Source organism: Metarhizium brunneum, chromosome 5 (genome assembly GCF_013426205.1).
Source record: "Metarhizium brunneum chromosome 5, complete sequence".
Classification (NCBI taxonomy): domain Eukaryota; kingdom Fungi; phylum Ascomycota; class Sordariomycetes; order Hypocreales; family Clavicipitaceae; genus Metarhizium; species Metarhizium brunneum.
This window is the reverse complement of record NC_089426.1, coordinates 872611-885979: the sequence shown is the minus strand read 5'-3', so window position 1 is coordinate 885979 and position 13369 is coordinate 872611. Positions and strand designations below refer to the sequence as shown.

At 47.4% G+C, this 13369-nt stretch overlaps 7 protein-coding genes across 7 annotated transcripts; 2 read left to right on the top strand and 5 right to left on the bottom strand.

The window, feature by feature from the left end:
• Window positions 1-808: 808 nt before the first annotated feature.
• Window positions 809-1420, top strand: G6M90_00g083710 (uncharacterized protein; the record flags this gene model as incomplete). Its single annotated transcript, XM_014688102.1, has 1 exon — window positions 809-1420. One exon carries the CDS (start codon window positions 809-811, stop codon window positions 1418-1420), a length of 612 nt encoding a protein of 203 aa, XP_014543588.1.
• Window positions 1421-2905: 1485 nt separating this feature from the next.
• On the bottom strand, window positions 2906-3872 carry G6M90_00g083700 (uncharacterized protein; the record flags this gene model as incomplete). The annotated part of the gene is made up of 2 exons (XM_066131234.1): window positions 2906-3055; window positions 3117-3872. 2 exons carry the CDS (start codon window positions 3870-3872, stop codon window positions 2906-2908), a joined length of 906 nt encoding a protein of 301 aa, XP_065987509.1.
• A 1383-nt stretch (window positions 3873-5255) lies between these two features.
• On the bottom strand, window positions 5256-5986 carry G6M90_00g083690 (uncharacterized protein; the record flags this gene model as incomplete). Its single annotated transcript, XM_066131233.1, has 2 exons — window positions 5256-5276; window positions 5357-5986. 2 exons carry the CDS (start codon window positions 5984-5986, stop codon window positions 5256-5258), a joined length of 651 nt encoding a protein of 216 aa, XP_065987394.1.
• Window positions 5987-7293: 1307 nt separating this feature from the next.
• On the bottom strand, window positions 7294-7956 carry G6M90_00g083680 (uncharacterized protein; the record flags this gene model as incomplete). The annotated part of the gene is made up of 1 exon (XM_014688100.1): window positions 7294-7956. One exon carries the CDS (start codon window positions 7954-7956, stop codon window positions 7294-7296), a length of 663 nt encoding a protein of 220 aa, XP_014543586.1.
• A 1586-nt stretch (window positions 7957-9542) lies between these two features.
• On the top strand, window positions 9543-10043 carry G6M90_00g083670 (uncharacterized protein; the record flags this gene model as incomplete). Its single annotated transcript, XM_066131232.1, has 1 exon — window positions 9543-10043. The coding sequence occupies one exon, from the start codon at window positions 9543-9545 to the stop codon at window positions 10041-10043; it is 501 nt and encodes a 166-aa protein (XP_065987408.1).
• A 676-nt stretch (window positions 10044-10719) lies between these two features.
• On the bottom strand, window positions 10720-11103 carry G6M90_00g083660 (uncharacterized protein; the record flags this gene model as incomplete). Its single annotated transcript, XM_066131231.1, has 2 exons — window positions 10720-10903; window positions 10970-11103. The coding sequence occupies 2 exons, from the start codon at window positions 11101-11103 to the stop codon at window positions 10720-10722; spliced, it is 318 nt and encodes a 105-aa protein (XP_065987388.1).
• A 247-nt stretch (window positions 11104-11350) lies between these two features.
• G6M90_00g083650 (uncharacterized protein) lies at window positions 11351-12604 on the bottom strand (the record flags this gene model as incomplete). The annotated part of the gene is made up of 2 exons (XM_066131230.1): window positions 11351-12091; window positions 12152-12604. The coding sequence occupies 2 exons, from the start codon at window positions 12602-12604 to the stop codon at window positions 11351-11353; spliced, it is 1194 nt and encodes a 397-aa protein (XP_065987527.1).
• Between the last annotated feature and the right edge of the window lie 765 nt (window positions 12605-13369).

Genomic DNA, 13369 nt, shown 5'->3' with positions numbered 1-13369 from the left:
TGCGACAGTAGCTACACTGCTATATTGTAAAATCTATAGGGATCCACAAAGTTCGGAAAATTACCATTGATGCCTTTTTTATCTATAGTGGTAAGTTAATACGGCTAGTACGGTGTCATCTTGTGCGACATTCCGCCTATTATGGGGCATGATGCGAGTAATTCACAATGGTCTCGACGCTACACTTCTGCGCTGGGTTTCAAGTCAGTAGACAAGGTCCATATAAAAACACACATATAAGTCGATATCAAGTACAATTCATTCCATGTCGACACTGCCACATGTGGAAATAGCGGAAATCATGGGTTAATAACATTTCAGGGGTCAGTCTCCTACCAAGGGTTAAATCTACAGCACAAAACCCAAAAATAAACCAATAATATCATGTGTCCATACCACTACACTATATGAGAACGAGTCAGGCTTTGAGGTACAGTCTACATATATAGTGGATCCTGGGAAGTCGATTCAGACGACTGGTGTAATACTGCAATATGGAATACATACGAGTGTATAGATTACTTACGGCAATTTCTGTTTTTCTAGGCGCCGCATTAACGCCGTATCTATGCCGTTGACTGTAATCCGGTCTCATTTCATGGTCATTGCCCAGGTCTTCTATTCGGCCAAATCCGATCCTCAGCATCTGTTTTTTTATATATAGCTCTGTAGGTAGCACCTAGATCCAAGGTCAGCAACTTCGTCTCGAGGAAACCAAACAGAATAAACCTAGACTCTTTCGACCTACATCACCTACAATTCCCATTACATTACTGTCAATTCATTCTCAACTCCTCACGCAACTACCATGCTCGCCCTGTCCTTGTTGCTAAGTGCCGTGGCGGTCAACGCCATCCTCGGCGGTGAGGTTGCAGGTGTCTTGATCTCGGACAAGGAATTCTTTTGTGCCGACGAATGTGCCTACAAAGGCGTCTTCTTTGAGCAAGGGGGAAAGTGGTGCACGAGGAACGACACTACTGCCATAGTGAACTCCGAGGGCCTCGCTCACCCCCGGTATCCTCACGCCTGTGCAGGATCGCGAGTACCAGAGGGCTGGCAAGAGCGCGCGCTCAAGAATGGAGAAGAACCAAAACAGTGCTATGTCTATGAACCAACTGAGCCCTTCGATTACTTCTGCGAGGGCGACAAGAGCGCCGGCGGCAACGCAAAGAACGTAAACGTACAATGGTCAGAATTGGAAAAGAAGCTGGCACCGGCCAGTTCAACAAATTCGGCAAGCCGAGAGGGCGAACAGGGCGCTACTGAGAAGAGCAAGCCAGCTTCTCCGGAAAAGTTGAAGCAGTGTAACGATCTACGCGAGAAGAACTTCTGGGAGTGCTGGAATAAGTTCAAGGACGACTTTCAGAAGTGCGTCGACGACGCCCAACAAGTACGGGAAGACTGCCGACGTGGGGAGTAATGCCGTAGCGGATGGGAACACAACAGGAAAAGCTGGATATGTGGTTGATAATTGTTCACAAGGCTCGAGTATTTGAGATGGGCAGGCTCAACTACCACCAGACTCCTGCCAAGGTCTGTCAACAACAAGAGGCCAGCTGTTGGGACCCACAGTCACGTGCCAGGCACTACAAAGCTTACTGCTACACCTGCACACTTTAGCTACCTTTTCTCTCTGGAACACACACACAAAAGTCTCTCTTTATTAGCCTGTTGGAATACATGTTTGTCATTTGCATCCTCGAGCTCTTGTGACTTCGCTCGTAGACCCCTTCCGTGGTCCCTCACACCAGCTATCAACTAGCTGGGCATAACCAACCAAGCCAGCTTCCAACAAGCTAGGCCAGCTGCCCATATTAAATTCGGCAGCTTGATTGTGTTTAAAATTACAGCTATGTGTTAGAAATACGGTGGCGGTATTATGGGGATGTAAAATTGATATGTTTTTGACTGTCCTGTTCTTTGTCTAGTATAGAAAGTTTAGGTTTTTTTCAGAGTATTGCTATTTGCGCAAATATAAATCTCTGTTTGCACAGACATGTCTTAAAGTCCCTTGCCAGGCCGTACTACTTCGGCCACCGCAGCTACTACCGCCAACAACCCTACATGTAGAGACGATAACTACAATGGGGCTACAATCCCACAACAGATCCCCCTGAAGAGGTCGTTGGAAGCCATGATGTAAAGATTTGCTATGCATTTCGGAAATGGCTGTTTTTCCATGGCTATACTTGCCCGTGCGGCCACTAATGGAATGACCATATGCGCATTATTTATGAGATGGTCCATGAGACGAGGCCGAACAATGAGAAGATCCAGGGCGAAATGAGGAATAACGAACAAGCCAAAATTGCATACATGGACAAGGTGGAAAGCCTAAACATACAAACGTTTTAAACTACGCGGTCGTGTTACAAAGAAACGTAGTCTATCTTTTCGGTTGCACTGCACGGAGAAAAAAGATAACTGGATGTCGATGCGTGCTCGATAGTTAACCTAAGAAGGGGACGCAAAGTACATTCATCAATTTCTGTAGTAATTAGAGTTTGGATTTGGCACAGCACGAAATTCACCGACGCAAAGTATCAGCCACCAAATACACGACAATATATGTCTCCGCCAACCTTGACTCGTAAGATTGTCATCATTAATACCAATATAGAATACTCACGAGTCGCTCAAAATCCTGGATACCCGACAGCGTCTCAGAACCGCAACAATACACCAACTAGTCCAACCTTTTTCCATGGCTGACATTCGAACAGGTTCAAGAAGGGTTCAAGAGTTCTCGTTTAAGATTGAACCCAATGCACAGCAAACAATACAGTGCCTCAGAACCAATCGCCATCTGCCTGCCGTAATGAAATCACTCAATAGCAGTTGAAGGCAATTTCCCCAAAAAGTTCGGTATTCCGCACCTTGATGTTACCCTTAGGAGCCTGGTGGCTCAAATTGACAAGCTATTCAATAGTTCGACTACTTCTTGCGGTGTTGTATCTTCTCTGCACACTGGCTGCATAGTTCCCGCTAGTTCCTCTAGTTTAAACTGAATGTCGATCTCGTGAAGAAGCGCCAAGCGCGTTTCCGGATTATCGTGCTATGTTTGTTACAAGGCATTAGTGTTGCACTTGGCTCACTTTGTCTGAACGCCAACTTACGAATTGGAGTGTGCAATACAGTTCACTAGGCGTTATCCTCCTCGCATAGCTTCTGTCTTCCTGTCGCCGTTCTGCGGCCAGCATGCAATGATATTGCCACGGACTCACTTCAGATTGGTGACCATTGAGCGCCATAAATGCCGCTTTGAAGGAGGCGTCTAGCTTGTTTTCCATGCTATTAACCCTTGCTGTGGCCTTATTTGCAGTATAATTGGGCCTGAGATATGAGCTAGGATGGAACGCTCGAAATAAAATAGCTGTTCGGTTGGCAAGTCGTACGATGTCAGGTCGAGGCGACCAAGCTTGGTCTGACAGACTTTTACAGGGGAGAGAATCCGCATCTTTCGTCACTCGCTGCAGACTCAGTATAACGTCGGGTTTCTTGTGGCGAAGGATGTCTTCGAATACTTCATACGCCCGTACTTCCCATGTCGGCCATCTGTTTCCTATTGCTGTTCCCATTGCTTTGCTGATTAGCGGTCTCACGTCGAGGATTGGCACAGCGGCAATACCGCGGTTTGTGCCGTATTTTCGTATAAGGCGATCTAACTCCTGCAGCGACGGGCTGCGAGCTACCATAGTTTCATAGTCCACGGTGGCGTGGTTGTTACATGGCTCAATCATCACAATCAGGATGTTGAGGGTGCCCTCAGCTAGCTTCAATGAGTTGGCCAGAGCCTGCAAGGTTACTTCTTCTGCGCCACATAATTTAATCTCGGCTGCCCATCGTTCAAGGACGCTGAGACACCCCGACATATTTGCTTAGACGCGGAATCATAAGAAATCGGGAGAGCACTGAGGGTGCGGGTAATAAGAGCAACAACTAGCTGCGTCATGTTAATATTCATCAGCATTGGTTGCGACAAGAAGTTCGGGGAGGAAGAATTAACGTACAGTGGATTGAGACCAGTAGGATGGTGCCTGATGGGATGACAAAGGTGTTACCTCGGGTCCGGCAGCTTGAATCCATCAAGCAGCTACAGATGGAAGATATCCGTAGCCGAATAGCCACAGAGGCCCTGATGGAAGAAGCCCGAGACAAGCTGCAGGAACAGCTTGCTAGTCGGGACCTCGATAGAGACAATGGACAAGACCTCGAGTTGAAGCTGGGGGCAAGAGGGGGCGGGCTTACAGGAAAGCTGAAGAGAACAGCCCGAGAAGGGCCCAGCAGCTCGTCAACAGAGGAAGTTCGTTGCAGCTAGAGACTTGTCATACGAGACTCTAGCTAAGGGGGTGTGTCGGATAATGGTTCCTCAGTGGTCTGACCACGCAACCGCTTTGCTTCCTGGGTGTCAACAGCAGTATTTCGAAAGTATTATCTTGAGCTTCCGCTGTGTAGGGGAAAGGAGAGAGACATGAATACAAGAATTACAACCGCTCAACGCCACACTTACTCTGGCTCCAAAGCCGACCCTGAGTTGCCACTTTACCAGACCCATTATTAACTAAGCTTATTTATAAACTTATTATTCTTCTTGGTTCCCATCCTTTAGAAGGGTTCATACTATTTGTCTCCGGCCTTGGAGGGTTCCCCAGCCACCTGGCGAAATCAGGGTGGCTGCCCAGCCTTTCAAACTAGAGATATCAATGATTTCTGACATGCGGCAATTATGTCAAGTCTGCTTGTTCTACCAACAGAAGCAGCTTTATTCCACAGGAGTCGAAGATGGGAGAGATCACAGCAGATTTGGCCAGAAGTGCACCAGAGACGCGCCATGTAGATACACCAACATCATCAGCCAAGTCAGCTACCGGCACAGATACAACAGATGTCAAGTCAGATAATTTGCAGCAGGAAATTGTACAGGTAGTGCGCTACACTAATGAGTCCTATGCTGAGATTCCGGCAATAAACAGAAGCCCTGTGACGGTACAAGGGCACGAACAAGGTCGAGTGTGACTTGGATAAAGCGATTGTTCGCATTCGGAAGCTCCAACTCGACGTATCTAAGTTCTAAAATGGGGCCGTTCCCTTACAGGCCCAACGATGACCTGTGGTCTGGAGTCGATATTTAGATTGTTAATTCGGATCCTTTGATCCAACTACACACATGTGCTTACTTATTAGGACCTTTTATAGTCCTAGTCCAGAATTGCACCCCTCTAGCCTTCCTTATTTTCTGATGTAAATTGGTACACCTAAAACAGAACATGGCCAGCCTAATGTATTTGAGGTTAGTAGCACTCATCATCCGGGACATAAAGGAAACATACAAGGCAAGCAGGAGACAAGCAAGCACACCAAGCTGCAAACCCTGCAGCGAAGTCTTCTCCCAGTTAAGGGAAGGGCGCCAATCGACCTCACTAGATGTGTGGTTGGCCTGGGTTGAACTCTTGCTACAACAGCTCGGAATCATGTCGCCGGCAGACCCAAGGGCCCCGAAGCTGAGTTTGTAAGCCCAGCACTGCACAGCGCCACAGTCGGCGTCGTAATCCTCCTCCTCACTTGTGGTTAGTACCCCTATCAGAATGTCGTCACTTGGAAGCTTGATAAGGCGCACGTGCACTGTAGGAATGTCTTGAACCACAACGGAGTCAACCTGGAGGATCTTGTAGTCTACATCGATCAATTCGATTCCTTCGATTTCGTCTCTTTCCTTGGTTGCCGTGCTGAGTTCATAGCTGATTGCTTCCTCATGTATTGCCTTTGCATTGCCACCGACATCATGCACATTGGCAGTCATCGGCGTCTCCTCACCATCGCCGTGGGAGGGAAAGAGTTCAAACCCATTGACAAGCAGTTTTCTATTTTCGTCGACCGTGAATTCGAGCCTAATGTGGCCGTCCCCCGTTGGGCAGTGTTTACAGCGGATGTTGAGACATTGACCTTGATCGGTTGGAAGCAGCGAGCTGTCGTCTTGTACTGACATAGTTCTGGAGACCGCGCTCCAGTCTCGTGGTTCCGGGAGGGAAATAGTCCGCACTGAACAGTGTTATAAGAATGCTATGTTATGCTAGACAAGGCACGCGTAAGGGAGCAATAGCTTTGCCATCTAGTAAGTAGGTCTTGAACATAAAGCTCCAACGTGGCATAGCATGTCCAGCCACGTGTCACGACTGCCGAACTGTTTTCACCTGATTCATGCTTGCTTGTCGATACTCTGTGTTATCCACCCGGCGTGGAGATAATTCCTCACCCTGACCCTTGCTGTGAGCTGATTAGAGTGGGGTGTGACAGCCTTTTAACACGCGTTTGCAGCTTTCATTGGCTTATAGATGTGCCTGGATTAGGGATTCTGGGCGTCGAGTTTTATTATCTACAATACAGTCAATCCCACGGCTTAGTTACTCGTGCCACGCCCTCACTTTTTCGGAGCGCGACTTCGCTCACCTCTTGCCGTATCGGACGTACTCGGCTGAAGTTTCATCATAACTCAGGATGGACGGAAGGCGTTTTGGAAGTGAACCCATGATATCTTTGCTGTACGGTGGAGCTCTTTCTTTGTACTGAGCAGTCTCCGTCGCTGTTCGTGCCGGGACCCAAGCGCGAAACGTCACGGCCCCTGGATTAATAGCCACAGGACCAATAAGTTCCTGGGGCAATCCCTGTTTCCAAGTGATGGTAGTTCGGCCATAAATACGGATTGAAAGCCGTGTTACTCTCGGCCGATAGGTTTAGAGACTAATATCAATCCGGCATGCTTGCCCACTGATGCCAGTCTGATTAGTTATCGCAATTCAAATGTCGCATATGTCGGAGTCATCATGAGAGCCCAAAGCCCAACCTGCAGGATCAAACAAGTTTTCCCCTATCCTCAGACACAGAAATAACTGCTTGAGTTGTTGCTCATCGAATTGCCCACCCTTCCACGAGGTCCCAGTAGCGTTCGTGGATGAATTAAACTGAAACCTGGCATTATCTGATCAAGAGAGGATATCATCTACACCAACAAAGGTGCCGACAATCAGCACAACCTTTGCCTTGTCCACAACGTCGGTATAGGCCATTTTAAAGTGGCTAGAATAGGGCTAAAATGAGGAAATGAATTCCGAATTGCCAACGTCTTGGGCAAGGCGACACGTTAAGCGAGGGTGGTGAGCGTGAATTTATAGCTGGTGTGCAAGTGGGAATTGTCTTGGCCAGGACACGTACAGGTTGGCGCTGTCCGAATGTGGGACCAGTCTCTACGCCTCCGTTGATTCGTCGATTTTGCGCCTGTGACCCTGGCTGTCTGGCTCAAATTGATCGTGATCGTAATCTTGTTCTGGTAGCGATGCTGTCGAGTCGCAACGCTTGTTTTGGGTTCGGAGGCGGCGACGTTTCTTCTTCTTCTATTGCCCGAAGGCGTCGTCGTACTCGCTCCCGACGTTGCCGCTGAATATCCTTCTTCCTTGCACAAGCGGCCTCGTGCATTTCGTGTTCTCGAAGGGCAACTTGCTGCTGGAGAACGTCTTTTTCCTTCTCCCAATACTTTTGGCTCTCTATCGAGTGTCGAATGAGCCTTATATCGTCTATAGACAACCCGTTAAGCCGGAGAAGATCTTTGTACATTGAGGCAGCTGTTCGCCATCGTTGAGCTGTGGCCGTGCCGTCTGTGTCGCGAAGGAGGAACTGATTGAGTACGTTCGCGTAGTGCTGGCATTCAATCTTCCAGTAGTCAGGTTGCCAGATGGCATTCCGCATTTTATCAATATCGGACGATCCGAAGTGCTCATGTAGGATAGTACACTGCCACCTATGATCCTCCTCGAGAGATTCGTGGTCCGAGGAAGGCTCTGGAGTGGCCTCTTGTTGTTGCCTTATTGCGGCGTCTAGCCTTTGACAGAGGTCTTCATGCCCCTCAGTAGACGCAAAAAATTTGTCAAAGCCACGCTTTGCATTGGGAGATGGGGTCTTCATTACCGCTCAAAGAGATGAGAAGCTGCCGCGAATGGATGAACTCGGTTGGAGGACAGGGAGCCCGGACACTGGATTTGCGGGCAAGTCAGCCTCCCATCACATGCATTATCACGTGAATGACAACATTCACGATGGCTCATGAGTTTGATCAGGCAACTATGGATTGGTTGAACTTTGGCATCTCCGCATGGGTCATACCAGGTTCGAGGCAATTGTCGCCATGGGCTCTGGGCAAGTAACAGGGATGAATCCGCCTGATAACCTACCCTCGCGATCTAAACTCGGTCCCTAGACTCCCTACCTCGAGCGCCGTCACTGCGCCGCTTGTTTACAGGTTTATGGATCGGCATCAGGACCACATCCAGATCAGCAGTAGAAGACGAGGAGGGGTGGGAAAAATGACGGGGAAGTATGTACTCGTGCCGGGACCGTTTTTAATTGGCGAAGTTTCACTTTCGGCCAAAGGCATGGTTTCTGGCGCCTCGCCACCACTGCTGACAACTTCCCACTGGCTTTTCTTTCGTCGAATACTGGGTTGCAATGTCTGACCGGCAGAGCGCTCCCCGCTTGTCCTTCCGATTCCAAGGACAGCGTGTGATCTGCCTCTCCGCCCCGAGTCAAGGCGTTGTCTTGGCCAGTACTCTGAGTAGTTGTGAACTTGTGACGGGCTAGGCCCGAGAATGGCTCGCCTACGCCCTCGCCTCTATCGGCAAGCTGCCAACAAGCGAGATTAGCAGCGGCGAGCTCTCCTTTTCTTGTCCTTTCTTCTCTTTCTTCTTCAGCTTTGGATACTCGTAGTAGTCGCCTAGCTAATTGTCAATATACTCAGCTGGGACCGTTACAGTGAGTGTGCATAGAGCTGGACGTATACAGTTCTGTCTTTCGTTTAAGCCAAGAAACTTGAATTTATTGCATAAGTGACGTGTGCGTTGATCCGATTGTTCATATGAAGAATCCTTATATTCGGTGAGACAATCCCCAGACCGGTCTGGCACTCCCATGTCTCTAATATCATTACCGAGACCACAACGGCCATAGGGCCTTCCTTGTCTGGAGAAAAGTCAAGACATGCAGACAACGGAAATTAGCACAAAAATTATCTTTACTGGATGGTGCTAGGGCAACTCCTTTCTTTATCATCACACGGCAACGTGTCAAGGACATTCGCGTCGCATCAACCAAATGTATACGGAATACTACCACGGACAGTGGCACGGAGCAATAATGGATTATTGGGAACTTGAAGGCGACATGAAAGATTTCAATTACATGAGTGCCATATATGCAAAGGGGAAAACTCGAGCGACTTTGGCTGGCTGAACAGTGGCGGGAAGCCTTCTGACTGCGACATGTGTCTCTGAATCTCAGCTCGGCATGGGCAACCCGGCTGCATCAGCAGCCTAGAACAGAGCTTGATAGCACGCCACACATATTTCGGTGTTGCGGATTTGATCCACCATCTTGTACGGCAGTTGTAGCCTGATGGCAAACCATTGCCTGGCATCCGCATATATAATGGATCGCTGTCGCCTTCACGACGACAATCGCACTTCCAGCATCCATTAATGATTTTCCCAAGATATATCATGACTATTGTACCAGCATACCCTAAAACGATGAGGCGAGACGCCATTGGCGAGGTCAAGCGAGAGCTTATTTGGAACCCCCCTACCGGCCATGATGGCGGTAACGAATTCAAGGCAATACATCCCGAAAACCACGTCTACATTTCGTCAATGCAAGTATGGACGCATAAAACTGGTCATGGTGATGAAGTAGTCAAAGCCATCGAGCTCATCTGGAGCACTGGTCAAAGCCGACTATATGGTCATCCCAAAGGGGATAGCCACATTACAACATTTCAGAGATCTGAACGCATCACAAAGATGCGTATTTGTTCAGGAGACTGGGTAGACTCCATTTATTACGAATCCACAACGGCTCCTCCCTGGAGGGTTGGAGGATCTGGAGGGATACCTCACGACCAAGACACGGGGAATGGTGTATTTGTCGGATTTTGGGGGAGGTCGGGGGGTGACATTGATAAACTTGGAAGTGTTTTTGAGGAGCCCCATAAACACAACTGAGGAAGTACAACAAGTTCTGATGAGTATGGCTAGTAGTATTCTTACTGGAACTCTCGTGTAATGGGCTCTTGGTGGAAGTGCAGTCAGTCATTGGGGTTTTGTTGAGTCGCAGTCGTGTAATAGACTACTACGGGATGTTTGATTTACTTTGCGTAGCCTATTTTACAGACTGAAATAGGAAAATTATTACATCATTCTACTGATCGAACTTGTTTGAGGTGCGGGTACCATCTATAGAGGTGCCGGGCTGACGCGAACGCGATACTATCTGGTTCGCCTTGTTCTTGAGCCGGCTCCGTAGTGATATGTACCTACCTCTAGGTAGGTATTATACTCAAATAGATGGGTCTAATTTCAATATCCGAGTTGTTCTTGAAGGTCGCATTGACTATGTATGTTCCAACTACGTAGAATAAGCAGGATTTGCCTACCCGATGTCGTACGGAGTAGACAACTAGCTGTACTACCAAAAAGGACCACCGTCAGTGTAGGTCGTTGTTATTTTTCCTTAGACAGGCAAATATTTACTGCCTCCCACTGCAACTTATGAGCAGCGTTGATTCTTCACTTACCGTTCTTCAACTCATCTCCCCTCTCCCACCCCTCAAAAACACTTTCCAATGCTCAAACGGATAGTACTCGATACCAGATCTTGTCCACAATTGATAATACAGTTCTAAATTCTGATGGCCCTAAACGATGCACTTATAGATGGTATCTCTTTTACAGCTGTGTCTGCGACTATATTTGCCAAAGATACCCTAGTAGCCTCTCCGAAGAAGATATCGCTGCCGTCAATAACGGGGTTTGCTTCCCATGGCTCAGCAGCATTGGCGGCAAGGTTGTCGTTTCCCTCAACGCTATTCGGTTAGTACTCATGCATACAGCTTTCTCGGCACATAAAATAGAGCGCCGATTAGGCGTACTCCATTCCAGCCAGCGGAGACTTGCACGGCTTGACCATTACGTTCCGTGATACTACGATGTCATGGTGGTAGGTGTACATGTAATTGTATGTGGGTAGAGGGTGTTCAACAAAGGTGACTTCCTCCCTGCGCATGTCGAGAGTATATACAGTCTGAGATATCGCGGGCCAAGATGCACTTTCCACGGCTCACAAAAAACCAGTCCTTGTACAAATCATGTCGAAACCTAGTTGCGAAAGGCGGCAGGGTCAAGGGATGGAGTTTATATCTACGTCAACGTTGAATTTGAATGCGATGTCAATATATGTAGCGTGCTTCTGTGAAACCTCGGCGGAGCCATCCATCCAAATCCATACAACTGCAGCCAGCCTTTTAACAGGGCTATTGCACCTGTCCCTGCTTAGCCCTTTGAGGAGGGCGCTGCCACTTTAGTATCGTCTTTCCTTGTTTTTGCAAATCGGTCCTTTTCCAATCATACAACTTTTTCATCTCCTTGACAGTTCCGCCTACGTAGTGGACTTGGACTTCTGAAAGCGGTGGATCGGGAAACGGCGGCCAGTCCAAGAAATTGGGGGCCTCTGTGTTTAAAGTAATTTGCTTCCCGGCTCGCCGCCTCTCACACCATTCCTCAAGGACGCAACGAAATTCCGAGACGGGGCGGTCTAGCTGAACATCAGGATGCCTCACCCATTCCTTGTGCTCAATAAGGGACACGTCTTGGTCCTCGTGTCTGATGGCACGGAGATTATCATTGCGAGTGATTATCTCGTACATGGTGAACAAAGTTCCCTTTACATCATTCCGCGCCTCCGAGTATCCCGTCCTTCCGATGCGCGCGGAGAAATCGAAATCGAAAAGCATCAGGGAATCTGTTGGCTCGTGTATGAGGAGGTTCCGCGGCGCGATATCCTGATGAGAAATACCGAGATTTAGGTTTAATCCATCAATCACGTTGATAAGCTGGTGAAGCCATTTGAGCTTAAATGTGCGGGTATTGTTCTCTTCCAAGGTACCTCCGGGGATGTAGACGCTCGTAAAACCAACGAAACGCCCTTCAAGTTCATCCACGACTATGCTATGGAAAGGGACAATATTTGGATGCTTGGGCAGACGCATCCATAACTCATTTCATGCCAGTTAAATAACTGGTGTTGAAGGAGGAAGTAGTATTTGAAGACGAACTAGATCTGAGTTAGATGGTGGAGAGAAATGCGGTTTGGGCGAACTGACTTTTTGAGTAGGTTCAGAAGAGTGTGGACATGTAACAAGGTCAACATTTGGACCCAGTCTATCGATTTCTTGAAGATGTGATCTTGAGATGACTTGAACTCCTTCTGGGCGCTGGACACTATCGAGCGGTGGATAGTAAGCACAGCGTGTCTCGTCATCCTTTGGATCCGCAGATGTGGATATCAAGTTGCCGTCGGGAGAGACGTGAATTTCGTAGACGTCTGGCGGAAGGCTGTCAATATGCTTAATGAGCTGTTCGAATGCAGGATCCTCCGACTCAAGCTCCTCATTCATGGTGACTGAAACGAGCCGCCGTTGGTCCCAGTCGATGATATGCCAGGTGCTTGGGCCGCCAGGGTAAATGGCGCCGCTGGGGGCGTAGAATCTATCGCCTGAATCGATCATGTTTGGACAAGAAGGTGCCCGCGGAGACGGGTTACAGCCTTGAGTTGGTGCGGGGGGGAATGTGGGTTAGGACTCAAGTGCTGGTATTTTGTATGTGAAAGGTGAAATAGGGAAATACTTTGAGGGCAACTTCGAGGCAATAAAGTAGCGATATAAATTTTTTTAGCTAGTGCTTTTATAAAATTTTAATTAAGTATATATTAATTTTAAATATAATAATATTAAGTTATATTAAATTATATTAAATTAAAATAAAAATAATTTATATTTTTATATATTTTTATATATTTTTATATATTTTTATATATTTTTATAAAAAAAATTAAAAAAAAGTTTTAAATTAAATTATTATTAAAAACTAAGCTGTAACTATCTATTATCTTCTAGGTACTAGCGCAAATTCTTGTAAGCTATAATCTTAAGGGACCAATCAAGCTATCCGGGTTGTTGAAAGGGGCAACGCCTCTATAGTAAAATTCCTTTTAGAGCATAGCATAAATATAAAAGAAACCAAGGACAAATCTGGTAATTCTATTCGAAGCTGCACCACCAACCTTGCTACGAGAAAACCTAATAATCCAATTATTAAATCACCCACTAGCAGAGGCGCAAATATATATAATCCAGGAAGGATAGTTAGACGCCTCTTTTCAAAGCCGAATAGGAAAACAGCTTAGATATTACTCTACATCTAATTTTTAAGGGCCCCAAAACGTGAAATGCCGTAGGCCCACTGCCCTACATAGTACCGAGCCATGACATCAA